Raw genomic sequence first — 15,306 nt, 5'->3', positions numbered from 1 at the left:
GAGTCTGTCCGATGAAATGTTGTTATTTCATTCGTTAAAACTTCGTCGTGCATGTTTTCCCTGAACAATCTGTTTTAACTTTGATACTGAACTCATATTTGTCCGGAATGCTATCCTGAGTTCCGTCTTAAACTGGCTAGGAAAGAAATTCTGAGACAGTTCCTACCAAGTGTATTTTTTAGTCAATTCGAAATTCAGTGAGCTTGATTGATTTTTGTTATCTGTGACGCATTTATTTATTGTTTTTAAGCAGGCGGTATCTTGCTCCGCACAATTCACAATAAACATTTTGCTATTCGGCACTTTCCGTCACTCGTCGGGTCTATTGATCGAATTGTTTCCCTTCTTAGAATTCTTTTATGTAATGGCTGCGCCCATGGTTATAGTTTAACACGAGTGATCTTGTTTAGTTTTGTTTGGCTTTAGTCATGGGACTGAAACGGAAAGTGTTTAGGAAGGACCCCCAAAACTTAAAGCGTTTTAGAACTGAAATAACCGAATTGTTTGGTGGTGAAGCCAAACGATCAGAGCGGCATGGATATTCACAAGGGAAAAAAACCAAAGGAAGAAAGCAAAAACGAAAGGAGATGAAACAGCTTAAAAAGGCCAGGAGGCTTGCTTTTAACCAACACAAGCCAGTAAGATCACACTTGACAGTATCGGAAAATAAGTAATGAAAATATGCTTTTACAATAAAAAATTTAACATATTCGATAGATGTCCACCATTAGTACGGATAAAGCCAAGTCCGAGCTAATAATTAACGTTCCGTTTATACACCGTTAAAAAACGGGAGGTATCTATATTTTTCACCATTGAGCTGAGTGCAAGTGGTCTATCGAATAGCATGGCCATAAGTCACTACAAAGTTGATGTGGAATATTTGATTATATGTACAAATTCTATGTTCGTTATGTGTTTTCTTTCTAGATGTTTTCTCGTGTTGATGTAATGACAAGCATTTGTAGTTCATCATTTATTTCAACTAAAGCTTTTACCATATCATAATTGTACAAGAACCTTAAGTCATGCTTTAAAAAAATAATGAATTTTCGGAATTATCATATAATTAGAGGCTGTAAAACAGAAGTGTCAATATGAAAAAAGTGTTTAAGTTGTGAATACCATTGGTAGTGATAGAGCATCCATTAGGCCATGGGATTATGAAACTGACTTAAGTCTGTTTAATGAAATTTTAAAACAGACTTAAGTCTGTTACATGAACTTTGAGCCTTGAGAGTACATACAGGTACATGGCAACAGTAGTAGGGCATAACGTAGTGAATGTAGGCCTAGATAGTAGTGACAGAGTGTCTATCATGAGAGTGCAGTTGGTATATGGTGGTAAGGCATACACCAAGAGAGTATGAATGTACAATAGGTAGTAGTAGGGTGGGAATTTAGAAAAGTACAATTTGTAGTAGTAGGGGTTCCAGATACAGTTGGTTATGGTAGACTGTCAACTGAAACTAGAGAGTAAGGTTGGTAGTGGTAGAGCTTCGACTCCAACTGCAGAAAGTGAGATCAAGTCACAGGATAAGTAGTTGGTATGTTTAATTTATTTATCATTATGAAAATATTGACTTTAAAAGTGTCTGTACAATATCTGTATGTAATGGATTTAATTATACTTCACAAAGTTTCTATCATTCTGTTAAGATGCCTACATTAGAGACAAAAGCAAGAATGGAAAAGACAGTTGAAAAAGAAAAGAAACAGAAAGAAATCAAAGAAAAAATCAAGCAAAGGAAGAAAAAAGCCAAAGAAAAAAAGAAGGATGAGAAGGAAAAGGTAACATCACAGCTGTCGTTTACAAATTATGTCATTTCCAGATTCTTTCTATATTAAGATTTTACAAATTGTGTCATTTCCAGATTCTTTCTATATTAAAATTTTACAAATTGTGTTATTTCCAGATTCTTTCTATATTAAAATTTTACAAATTGTGTTATTTCCAAACCCTGTCTATATTAAGATTTTATAAATTGTGTCATTTCCAGATTCTGTCTATATTAAAATTTTACAAATTGTGTTATTTCCAAACTCAGTCTATATTAAAATTTTACAAATTGTATCATTTCCAAACCCTGTCTATATTAAGATTTTACACATTGAATCATTCCTTTTTCTTTATGTTCTTTATAGTTATTTTTTTTTCTAACTTTAAAATCATATACTAACAATATATTTGCAGCTCTCAAAGTGTAGCAATGAATAATTTACAATAAAATTTGACCTTGTTCTTGGTGCTAAAACAGCAATCTAGTATGAAACCTACTGTTTTTAATAGCAAAATATCCCAAAATTGTTATTGGTAGATAGCAGAGATAAGGAAGAAGAACATGGAACAGGAGATACGACAGGAAGAACGCATGTTGAAACAGCTAGAGAAACAGCTTCACCTAAACAAACGGAAGAGGAAGACACTTCCACAATCATTTCTCTCTGATGGACTTGACTGTATCCTACATTTTTTATGATTTAGGTTTTATTTGGTATTAGGTAATGTGTTATTACAGATAAAACAGGGTTTTAAGAAGTTTGTCAGTGATATTAGCATTTTTAATTTTGATAAAAATCTATTGCAATATTTCAAACTTAAATCACCACCTTGAGAAAGTATTTCTGAAACATTTCTCTGTGTTACACCTGAATCAGGTAAAACGTATGGTGATGAGAAACCTCAAGGTATAACATAGCATCACCTAACCAAGGTTTATACCTTATTAGATTTTAGTGGTTATCACTCAAGCTTAAAGGTCAAATGTCATCCTTGACAATTTCTGAAATAAGAAAAACTTGTGTACAAGATATCTCATGAGCCGTTGAACAATTTCACATCTTATTCACAGGTTAACAACAAACTATCAAGTTCAACTCCATATTGGAATTTAGTGGCATTGGTCAAGGTTAAAGGTCAAAGACCACACAATTTTCAAAGTCTGTAAAATACAAAGTGGTGATCATATTACAAACAGTTGTTATACACATCCTGTTAGGACAAATTGAAACTGTTTTGCCTGATATCTTATATCTCTTTGTTATTTCCTCCATTGTTATATCTATGGTGCTTATGGTAAAAACTAAGTTGTTATAATTCTTAACTTGTAATTAGTTATTCTAGATGCAGTAGATGGAGACAAACTGAAGCAAGATTTCAAAGATGACATGGACTCAGACAGTGACCAAGATGACCTGGAGGATGCAGGTATTGACAATTTAATCTGTAATGAGGTTTAATTATTGTTGGCAGTTGTATTGTCTAATATTAACTGTCAATCTTTTGAGTTTTGTATGTGTCTATATTGATATTACTATAAACATTTCCTTTGTTGAATAATATTATGATATATTTGAAAATGATTCAGTTTCGGTGAAATGGATTATCTGTATACAATAGACATATAAGCCTTTACTTACTTTGATAAACCACTAAAGGAATGAAACAATTTGACTGAAGTTTCAATGCGGTCTGTTTTATTGTCTGTATCTTATAGATCTGAATTGGTTAAAACATAAGAAAAAGAAAGCAAGATTGGAGGCAGATATGGAAAATGAAGATGAGGATGAAAATGATGAGGATGAAGATTATGAGAATGAGGAAGAATTCAGTGAAGGAGATGAAATGGATGAAGATGAACTTGAAAATGAAGAAAATGAAAAAATCTTTGAAGTAGAGCAGACTTCATCAATGCCATCTGATATTAAGTCAATTCTAAAGTCTAGTGAGAAATCCATAGCAACTGTGAAACAGAAACATGTTAAGTTCCCAGAAAGTGTTACTGCAAAGAAATCTCACTCTGAAACTTCTGGGATGGACAGCAGTGAGAATCTTGATTTTAGTGATGACAGTTTTGGAAGTGAAGAGGAAGACGATGAGGAGGATGTTGAGGAGGAGGAGGAGGATACCAGTCTCAAGGAAATGCAAGAGTTGAAGGAAGATATATATGGCCGTTTACGAGATGCACAAGGCAATGTTGTACAAACTTCAGCTGTCAGTGGGACATACATACCTCCAGGAAAGCGCCTTGCCATGGCAGGAAATGATGAAAAACACAAGCTACGACTAGACAGGCTACGGAAACAACTTAAGGGTCTCGTTAACAGGTACTTTTAAATCATTTTGTAGACTTGAGGCATTATTCTCTTATTGATATTGAATGCCAAAGTAAAAGTTTTGGTCCCCATTCTACAGGACTTAAAAAAATCTAAGTCAAAATCACTTATCTCAATGTACTCTAGTACAGATACTTTCCAAAAGCCAGGAATGAGCCAGTGAATGGTAGCTAGTAGTTGAGGATAGAATGAATATATGGTCATTATCAGTTTCTATCCTGAACTCATTTGTCTTTGGTTTCACCAGGGTTAGTCAGGCCAACATCAATCCCATCAGTACTCAGATTGAAGAGATGTATCGCACTAACAGCAGAGCAGAAATGAATGAAACACTGGCTGGAATCATCTTGGATGCCTGTGTCTCTGTTGTTATCACACCAGAGAGGCTGGCCATGGAGCTAATGATGCTGTTAGCGATTCTCCATGGCAATGTGGGCATGGAAGTGGGTAGGTGAAGGAGATATCTTACCAGGTGTTGTGTACAGTATAACATGTCAAACAAGTCGGAAACTTGTTTGAATAAGGATACAAGTATATCACAATGGAACTGAGAGTAAGAAAAATGTCTAAGTATTATATTAAAGTAATTATTAGACACAATGTAAATCACTATCTGTTATTTAAAAGTCATTAGAGCTGAGGAATACAGGTCTAGAACCAGTTCGATTTAGTATGATTTGGCTTAACATTTGTTAACTTTAATTTGTATTTCTATGCTGTTTGTGTTGGTCATAACTTGTAGTTATTATTGTGCTAATAAAGTTGAATTCAATTGAATATGAATGTATCTATGATGAACAATGTTGGCATTATTCAGTATTTTATCACATAAGCAGCCCGTTGTCATACAGCCATGTAATTTATATTGTAAGACATGTGCAATAACATTATTGTGACTTCATAAATAAGTCACATATCGATGACATAAATGAAATTTAAATTTTAAAGATTTTGCTTATCTTTCAGAAATAGTTATTTATGATGAATAGAATCTTACACTCATGCTGATGTAATATGGAATTTATTAGTTTCCTTGAAAACAAATGTAATTTGATGTGACTTGCCAACAATCTCATGACATACCAGATTATTAAACTTGTTGAATCAGTTCCATATAACAACGATACTTATGTAAGGTCATCTATTTACATGTGTTGAAATTAGAATGATTGATTTCTATACTCAATCTTTAAAATCTATTGCTCAGTCTGATGGTTAGTCTCGAGTGTTCTGACAATCTATCCACAATATAAATTTTGTCTTGGTCTCAATCACAGTAGAGACAAAGACAGAAAATGAAACTTCAAACAGATGGTCATAATCCTTCAGGTTATCTGTTGGTTTGATTTGTGCTGCATATACAAAATGATATCATCGCTAATCAAGAAGTAGAGATGTTTTTTGTTCTCATAATAGAAAGTCCTGCTCTGGAATGTCAGATTTCCTTTTTTATTCTCTATCAACCAATATTGCAGTGATAAAGTCCATGAAAGTTGTTTGATACTATGATATTCAGGAAGAAGTCAAACTTTAACCACTTTCACTAACTCGATGAATGAATAGTTTTATATTAATCGTCAGGTGCAACATTCACTCAGACACTGGCAGAGAGGTTCTCATCTTCCTGTAATCAATCAGAAAAGTATGGTGAGGGTAAGGAAGTGGACAACATGGTGCTGCTATTCTCCTACCTCTATAACTTTAAAGTGAGTTAATATTATTACAAAAAATATCTCTTGTACTTTATCTGTAAAGTGAGTTAATATCAATGAGTGTCTCCTTCCTCTGTAACTTTAAAGTGAGTTCATATAACAAAAAATCTACCTCCATAGATTCAAAGTAAAATAATTATTGCTTTATTCAATGGTTCACAGCTTGAGTTTTTACAAAGCTTGTAGGAAAATCAAAATCTCATATTTTTCAAGTAATCTTTTTTTCAAATGCATCCAACTTTTACAACCTTATACAATCCTTAAGAGTATGATATTAAAATTAGAAATGTCTGCTACCTGTATGGCTTCACATTGTAATGAATTGTAAATGAAAGTGTCCAATATATCATGCTCTAAACTCATTGTTATAAGTTCATACTGAAATTTTGATGTAACCCTCAGATTGAAGCTAGTTGTGGAATACATTTGTAACTACAGCCATGTTTTTGAGCAAATGGAATCCTTACAACAAGCTACGTAATTATGTACCTTATACAATTGTGGAATTGTGAGAAGGGACATAAATCTTATATTATTAACCACTCAAAGTCTAAATATGTCTTAATTTCATTGTCAAGTCAGATATACATACATAGAGGATAGAGGTATTTCAGAAGCTCTGCTATTCAATGATGATGTGACTTATAAGAGGTACAAAGATTAAAGACTTTTGATCAATAGATTAGATTTAATTGAATTAAAATCTGTTATGTAGCTCTATATTGACCTCCAACTTCATCATTTCCTTTCAGTTGTACATTATTGTATGTATGTCAATTTCTTAATGAAATGTACTTGTTTTACCTTTCTGAACAGATCATACACAATATACTCATAATGGATTTGATCAAGAAGTTTGTGGAAGCCTTTCAGGAGAAGGATATTGAACTGTTGCTTCTTCTGTTAAAGAGTAAGTGAAAACCTCATGAACGATCCATATGGAATGATTGGTGTAAATATAGGACGATGTACCATGAAATGATATGTACATTACACTATTGGCAGCCACTTTTCTTTTTGTCTATTTTCAAACATGACTGAACAAGAATACTTTCAATAGCCTGTTTTGTTTGGATGTCTTGTTGGTATTTAGATTAACTGAAATGAGTGACTGTTTCAGATGTAGGCTTCAGCTTGAGAAAGGATGACCCGGTATTGCTGAAACAGGTCATCCAGGACATTCAGACAAAGGCAAAAGATGTTGACACTAGTCACTTTGAGGAGCAGACTCGTGTTCGCTTCATGTTAGACACACTGTTAGCCATTAAAAACAACAACATGAGGAAAATCCCAAACTATGATCCAGACCATTTTGAACAGCTCAAGAAACAAACACGAGTTTATCTACGAGGTATGGCCTATGGATCACAATACTGCCATTTTTTCTTCATCATGCATCAACATTAAAGATGACAATGAATTTTCTGTGAAGTGTTTGATGTTTTCATCCTTGACTAGGAGGACAGACAAACACATCAATTTGGTGATTGAAATGTAGTAAAGTTTTAAATGTTTTATTTGTATACTATATCGTGTTTCTCATAAATGGCTTTGATGTTTTTATGGAATTCAATTTTCTCAGTGTCAATGAACACAACTGACAATTATTCTTTTTTTGTATATGTATGTTTTTATTAACATGTTTATATTGAATGAAATTAATTGATGTGATCTTGTTGATTTCTAGGTCAAGGCCTTGGAGTGGGGCAGCTGCGCATCAGTCTGCAAGATCTTCTCCAGGCAGGTACTAAAGGACGATGGTGGGTGGTGGGGTCAGCTTGGACTGGACGAGACCAACAACAATTGGGTACAGGTGAGTCACATAATTGAAGCAAGAAACATGCAAGTTCCTCAAAAGATTCAGTTCACATACATCAAACCGTGCAGATCTACACTTGGTAGGAGTTTGGTGATGATTGAAATAAAAGCTTGTGTACAAGATAAGTCCCTTAACAGATTTATTTATATTGTAGTATTACACCAGCAAGTTCAACTATTCAGATTTTGGTAGTCACCGTAATCGTCACACAAGCTTGTAACAGTGTACAAAATATCTGATGAAACCCTTCACATATTTTCATATCAACACCATAGCAACACAAGTTTGATCTGCACTGGATTTATTTTTAGGTCATCGATCAACCACCAGTCAAGGTTAAAAGGTTAAAAGTTGCACTTTACCTCTTGTGATATAAGACTTGTTTACAAGATATCTCAAGAATTTCTAAACATATTTAGTTGTATATCTTCATGTATGTGAACACTTACTTAATTTGTTTAAATAAAGAATTGCATGATTTGGTTTTACATCATGGATTGCTTCCCTTTACAGAGGAGGCTGCTAAGACCACAGACAATAACCAGTCATTAGATATCGCCAAGAATAGCAGCAGTAAGATCCTAGAGTTGGCACGGAAACAGAGGATGAACACCGATATCCGTCGTAACATTTTCTGCACCATCATGTCCAGTGAGGTAGTAGACTTAAATATAAACATACAGCTAAATATTTGGTAGTGATACACATTATATTTCTCTAGTTGAGACAATTGAGGTGCTCATTTGTAGAATTTCCTTTTATATAGCTTTTTAACTAGACAAGGTTACTTAACGCTAAATGGCAATGATTTATACTTATGGACAGTATGTGCAGCAAAAAAATCATCAAGTACATACATTGACATCTCTGTGTGGATAAAAGTTCAACAGTTTCAGGAGATGCTTCCCGAAGCAGCAAAGAATAACAGTACGTCTTGATATTACAGGATTATTTAGATGCATTTGAGAGACTGTTAAGACTCGGACTGAAACATCAACAGGAAAGGGAAATAATCAATGTTATCCTGGACTGCTGCCAGCAAGAGAAATCATTTAACCCATTCTATGCCTACCTACTACAAAAGTTCTGTGAATATGACCGCAGGTTTCAGGTATTGTTTGCAAGTTCCTATCTGAGAGACTTGTGTTCCGACCAATTCTATTCCTGTGTATAACAGTTATCTGGTTTCAAATTTTCAAGCTTAAGGATTTTTTCAATGAAAAAAAAACATTGGGATTTGAGAAAGGAGTTGGATTTGAGATGGAATATCCTAGTAAAATGTCCTTCACCTGGCCTGGTGTGTCATGTTATAAATATAGTAACACACATGAAATAACACTATTGATATTATAAATAAGTAGCACATGATATCACATGATTGCCTCACAAGTGAAAACAGTACCATTCCAGTAGAAATTAGTCAGTCTTCAGTCAGAAGAGTTAGTTATATGATGAATAGAATCTTGCATGTGTCTATGTAATATTGAATTTATTATACTTGGTACATCATTTGATATATCACTTGCTCACAATGTATCCCATTATTGAACTTGTTTAATAAATTCCATTTAACAGTGACACTTACAAAAGATCCTTTACATATTGTGAGGAAACATCTAATGTCGATATCATTTTATTCAGATGACATTCCAGTTCACAATGTGGGACAAGTTTAAGGAAATGAGTAACCTGTCAGAGTGTAACCGTGACAACCTTGCACGGACTGTGTTACATCTCTTGGCTACCAAGGCTGTGTCTCTCTCATTGTTCAAGGCAAGTATCTCATTACTAGTTTGTTAAAACATGGCAGGTTTGTAATGTCACAACAATATACTTATTTATTGATACATCTCAAGGGGAAATAACTTGTCTCTAGACTTTTTTCCAAAACCTCAAGTTCTCCTGGAAAATTCTTTAAGACAGATTAATGAACGTAATTTATTAATGGGGCATGTTGTAGTACAAGTGCTTGGAGAAGATCCTTAAGTTATCAGATACAAAAAAAATGCATTTTCATGTTGAACAGCTGGGGATTCATCTCCTTCATGTTCCTCAATATTCTATCAATCCTATGTTAATGGATTTCCCTTAAGATAACACAGAGTATATGTAACCTCTTTGTTAGTGTCCAATCTTGTTCAGTTGTCTGTTGACATAAATTTAAATATTTGAAATATTGATAACTAATTTTATAACATCATATTTGTTACATTGGCTTCATTGTTATATTTTGTCTACTAAAAATATGAGACAAAATATTGATGACACTTCATGCAATTACAGGTTGTAGAATTTGGAGGCTTGGACAAAATCATGGTTCGTTTCATGAAGCAAGTGTTACGAGGGCTCCTATTGGATTACCCTGATCATGTGACTGAAGCATGTTTTATGCGGATTGCACCTCTCAACAAACTGCACATGTTACACGAAGGACTCAAATTGTTTATGCAACATTTCCTTTTGAAGAAAAGTTCTTCAGAAGTAAAGGACCAGGCATTATTGAAAGAGCGAGTTTCTTTAGCTGACAGAGCATTATCATCTAGCCAATCAAAAATGTTGTTATGAAAATTGTGTATATATCAATATTAAAGGATGTTTATTTTCTGAAAATTGGACTTGCTTGTTCTTGATATTCAGACACATTAAGAATGATGATACATGTAAAGTATGTGGATATTTAGGGCCAAGTTAAAAATGGCTCTTCTTAAGTTATTCAGTGCAGACCTATACATATTTTATACATTGTTCATCTGTATCTAGATTGTCCTCGTCAGTAAACATGATTTACAAGTATTTTCAGACATCAGAGGTTAAGTTCATAGAAGTACTGTTATCTTCCATTAGACGTATACAGCCTTCAGTATATTACATGACCTTGACACTTTACACAATCTGATATCTTTCTTCATTTATCTAAAGCCATCAATAGAACCTGTTTGATATCCATCCATACATACAGTATAGAATACTAGAGTAGATCTTTGGTATTCTAAGTGCTTAATCTAAACATCAGAATCAAATCTGTAATGCACAAGTGAAAGAAAAACAAACTTTTAGCATGTGGTGTGTGTATACTATATACTTGAAGTTCTCAAACAGACATGAAATAATACTAATACAAGTTGAATATTCCATTGAACATGTTCGTAATCATTCCAATATCAGACAAGTCCCTTTATTTCTGCTAGTGTCATTCCTTAGGAAATTATCTTATTGAAATAGTTATGGGAATGATGAATTTGTAACACATTTATGTTATGATTTAGTTCAAAGGAGATATTGCCATATACTAGTAATCAAAAAAGAAGAAAATGACAAGATTACACTGTATCATGGACATTTACAGTCATTTACACTATATCATGGACATCTACAGACAGTTACACTGTATCACGGACATCTACAGACCGTTACACTGTATCATGGATATTTACAGTCAATTACACTGTATAATGGACATCTATTGTCATTTACACTGGATCATGGACATCTACAGTCAGTTACACTGTATCATGGACATCTATAGTCAGTTACACTGTATCATGGACATCTACAGTCAGTTACACTGTATCACGGACATCTATAGTCAGTTACACTGTATCATGGACATCTACAGACAGTTACACTGTATCATGGTCATCTTCAGTCAGTTACACTGTATCATGGACATCTATAGTCAGTTACACTGTATCATGGACATCTACAGACAGTTACACTGTATCATGGTCATCTTCAGTCAGTTACACTGTATCATGGATATTTATAGTCAGTTACGCTGGATCATGGACGTCTACAATCAGTTACACTATATCATGGACGTCTACAATCAGTTACACTATATCATGGACATCTACAGACAGTTACACTATATCATGGACGTCTACAATCAGTTACACTATATCATGGACGTCTACAATCAGTTACACTATATCATGGACGTCTACAATCAGTTACACTATATCATGGACGTCTACAATCAGTTACACTATATCATGGACGTCTACAATCAGTTACACTATATCATGGACATCTACAATCAGTTACACTATATCATGGACATCTACAGACAGTTACACTGTATCATGGACGTCTACAATCAGTTACACTATATCATGGACATCTACAGACAGTTACACTGTATCATGGACGTCTACAATCAGTTACACTATATCATGGACATCTACAGACAGTTACACTGTATCATGGACGTCTACAATCAGTTACACTATATCATGGACGTCTACAGACAGTTACACTGTATCATGGACATCTACAGTCAGTTTCGCTGTATCATGGACATCTACAGTCAGTTTCGCTGGATCATGGACGTCTACAATCAGTTACACTATATCATGGACATCTACAGTCAGTTTCGCTGGATCATGGACGTCTACAATCAGTTACACTATATCATGGACATCTACAGTCAGTTTCGCTGGATCATGGACGTCTACAATCAGTTACACTATATCATGGACATCTACAGACAGTTACACTGTATCAACGTCTACAATCAGTTACATATTTGCTAAAGAAATTTTTGACTATTAAGTTCAAGTTGAAATATGTGTTTTCATCATTTCCATCATTTTGGGTCAAATTCACCATTATTTGAAAAAAAAATGCTTTTTTGCAAAGACAACATTTTTTTATTATTATTTATATTTTTTTAAATCACATGACAAATATTTTCCCTTTAAAGTTAGGCTTGTGATGTATTTATATTTATATACATTTACATTATGTAACAGTTGATTGGCGGAAATAAAAATGCTTGGAAAGTATGACATTTAAAAGTACACATACTCCATATAACATTCCTCTGTATTTTGTCTTAGTTTGCTGAATTACATTTCGTCTTTTACCAACAGTACATTGCAGCACACCAATATTTGTCAATGTTACTGTCTGAAGGTATGATACCTTACCTAAATTTAGATAAGCATGGACACAGCTTAAATATCAGAAATTCATTTCACTTGTGATTCCATGACGTCCTTCAGACGTCCATATAACTTTTCTAACATAGTTTTTGTATCCAGTAAGGAAGCTGACAACTGTCCATGAATGTCCGATTGTACTAAATGACTCTGGACATTATAATTCTGACCACATTCTTGATCAAGAGAAGCCTCCTTATTACATTTACAATCTCCACAATTGCCCTTTTGGCTAGAGTCTTCCTTGACCTCTGTGACCCTGTTGTCCTCTGTGTCACTGTGGGCCACTGTGACCCTATTGACCTCAGTTTCGTTTTGTGTCTCTGAGACCCCACTGTTGAGCTCTGTGTCACTTTGTGTCTCTGTGACGCTGTTGACCTCTGTGCCACATAGGGCCTCATACTGACTATTTTGTTTAGCTTGTTGTACCTGAGCCTCCATGCTTGTTTTCATGCAACTCTGCTCTAAGTCACGAACTTCCTGTAGGAGCTTCTCCAGTTCAGCTTCCATAGATTTGTCCATATCTGTCTTCTGAATGTGTTTCATTGACAGTATTGCACTGCAATGAAGAATGTAATAGAAAAGATCAGTAGAATAATGATGAACTAGAATTGTAAATTAAAGACTATCTTATACAATAATATCTTCAACTTCCATAACTAATTTAACTCTATGTAAAACTCTAAAAATGATAAATACCAGGTTAAGTCACTAGCACACAGATTTAATAATATATGATAATTTACTAATGAATTGCCAAACAAGCAGATAAGAGGAAAGTTATTGCTCTCTGCAGCTTTACTGAAAACCAGTGACACGGCAGCAGTTATCACTTCTACCTCACTTCTCCTCTCAAGACAGTTATACTCCTTGCAATACAGCTATACCGAAAGATCCCAGAGAGATCTTGGTGCCAACTATTGTTTAATCTTTATTTTTTCTTTGAAAGTTGGATATTTTCCCCCCTTTTCTCTTCTCTGGTTTTGCTCTTAATGATAAGAAATGAACAGATCTTTGCAGAAATAGCAATAATAATCTTTAACTGCCAAATCCAAAATGGCTGCCTGGAAGCCACATTGTTTTTTCTATCAGTCCCGAATTCAAATGGTAAAACTAGGGGCCAAGAAGAACCTACACCTGAAATTTGAGAAAGGTTCATCAAGTACTTCTCAAGAAATAGCGCTAACAAAAATCGTTTATGTATGGACTGACAACAGATTACGGATGTACAGCAATCTGAATATCAGATGGTGGGCAAGTAAAATCTAGCAATGCTACAGCTTTATCTCACTCATGCCTTTTTCTCATTGCAGCAGTAATGATGCACAGCTGTTTAACAATTACTTATTTCTACCCACAATACACCCACACTGAAACTAGCCATGGGTGATGCTGCAACTTTGTAACACTTAATCATACCTTATATCTCCCTGCAATAAACCTTTCTTGAAACTCTGCAACAATGCAGCATTAGAACATTTAATTATACATCATTTCCCTTTGGAATACTGCTATACTGACAACCAGCAACACTGCAACATTATTACATTTATTTCCCCTTGGCGTATACGTACTGTTATACTAAAAACTAGCACTATACCCTCGACTAGAGAGAACTTCTCTTCAGCTTAATTGGTTGAGCTTCAGACTAGTAAGCCAGGGGTCGAGGCTTCAGTTCCTAGCAGAGGCATTGAAATGTAACACACCCATACCAAAAACCAGCAATGTTGCAGCTGTATAATACTTAGGTATACCTTATTTCCCCTCGTAGTACAGCAATACTGAAAACTAGTGATGCTGCAGCTTTGTAACCTTGGTTAAAACCCTCCTGGACATTAATTTCTTGGCCTTCTGCTATTCCATCTCGGTAACCAAGCTGAAATACAAATTTGAATTCATAATCACAGCTGAAATTTCCTTTACATCCATGCAATGTTTATAGATATCATATAATCAGATTAGATTTACTGCAGCAATTTTTACATGACGTCAAATGTCATAAATTTATTAACTTGTGAAAGGTATTATAACACCACGATCAAGCAAGTTGTTAAATAGACAGAAAAAAATCTATAAAATGATAATCTAATACTAATACAGCATATTAAAAGTGAATATTGCCATTAAATTATCAATTTAGAGACAGAAATGTTCAGTCAATTCGCTCAACTAGACACACTTGCAAATTTAATGTAGTGGCACAGACAGCGTTGTGTTGCCGGGATAGGGGGATGCCGGATATTGATACCAATACAATTTTACATAGAAACAAGACCATGGCATACCTTAACAAAACAACTACAGAATATACGGACAAGCTACAATTTTTATTTGATGTGATACATGTACCGCACCTTAGTTAAACTCGATTCCATTTTCTTCCAATCTCTTGATCCAATCATCACCTCAGTGGCATTTTCATCGAAAATATCGTCGTCTGGTGCTTCCATGTTTCAATGTACTGAAAAATCCACAGCAATGTATAGGGATGTATCGACTGTGTATTACACGTGTTAATACTGCCTGGTTATTTCACAACACAGCGGCCATTTTGAACGATTACAAGTCACGTGACTTTTATGCCATAACCAAAGTCACGTGATAAATTATGTGTTTGCGGAGGAAACTACAAAACTAAAGCGATGCGTTACATTCTGTTGGTAGAGACCTTTTTTTATTCTGAAGGAATCATTCTTGTTGAGTTGACATGCTGAAAAGC

General features: G+C 34.5%; 2 protein-coding genes across 2 annotated transcripts; one reads left to right on the top strand and one right to left on the bottom strand.

Moving 5' to 3' along the window:
• Window positions 1–416: 416 nt before the first annotated feature.
• LOC132547299 (nucleolar MIF4G domain-containing protein 1-like) lies at window positions 417–10,257 on the top strand. The gene is made up of 14 exons (XM_060211067.1): window positions 417–638; window positions 1,660–1,791; window positions 2,319–2,460; window positions 3,116–3,208; window positions 3,498–4,107; window positions 4,364–4,563; window positions 5,698–5,822; window positions 6,645–6,738; window positions 6,949–7,179; window positions 7,516–7,641; window positions 8,161–8,303; window positions 8,594–8,758; window positions 9,289–9,420; window positions 9,931–10,257. The coding sequence occupies exons 1-14, from the start codon at window positions 429–431 to the stop codon at window positions 10,210–10,212; spliced, it is 2,685 nt and encodes an 894-aa protein (XP_060067050.1). The 5' UTR covers window positions 417–428; the 3' UTR covers window positions 10,213–10,257.
• A 2,077-nt stretch (window positions 10,258–12,334) lies between these two features.
• LOC132547334 (protein YAE1 homolog) lies at window positions 12,335–15,097 on the bottom strand. The gene is made up of 3 exons (XM_060211100.1): window positions 14,942–15,097; window positions 14,342–14,463; window positions 12,335–13,146 (listed from the first exon to the last, which is right to left on the bottom strand). Exons 1-3 carry the CDS (start codon window positions 15,035–15,037, stop codon window positions 12,618–12,620), a joined length of 747 nt encoding a protein of 248 aa, XP_060067083.1. The 5' UTR covers window positions 15,038–15,097; the 3' UTR covers window positions 12,335–12,617.
• Between the last annotated feature and the right edge of the window lie 209 nt (window positions 15,098–15,306).

This window comes from Ylistrum balloti, unplaced genomic scaffold, assembly GCF_031769215.1.
Source record: "Ylistrum balloti isolate Yb309-2 unplaced genomic scaffold, AGI_CSIRO_Ybal_v1 Utg369946, whole genome shotgun sequence".
NCBI classification, from domain to species: Eukaryota; Metazoa; Mollusca; class Bivalvia; order Pectinida; family Pectinidae; genus Ylistrum; species Ylistrum balloti.
Note: the sequence above shows the minus strand (reverse complement) of the source record. Positions and strands in the feature narration are given on the sequence as shown.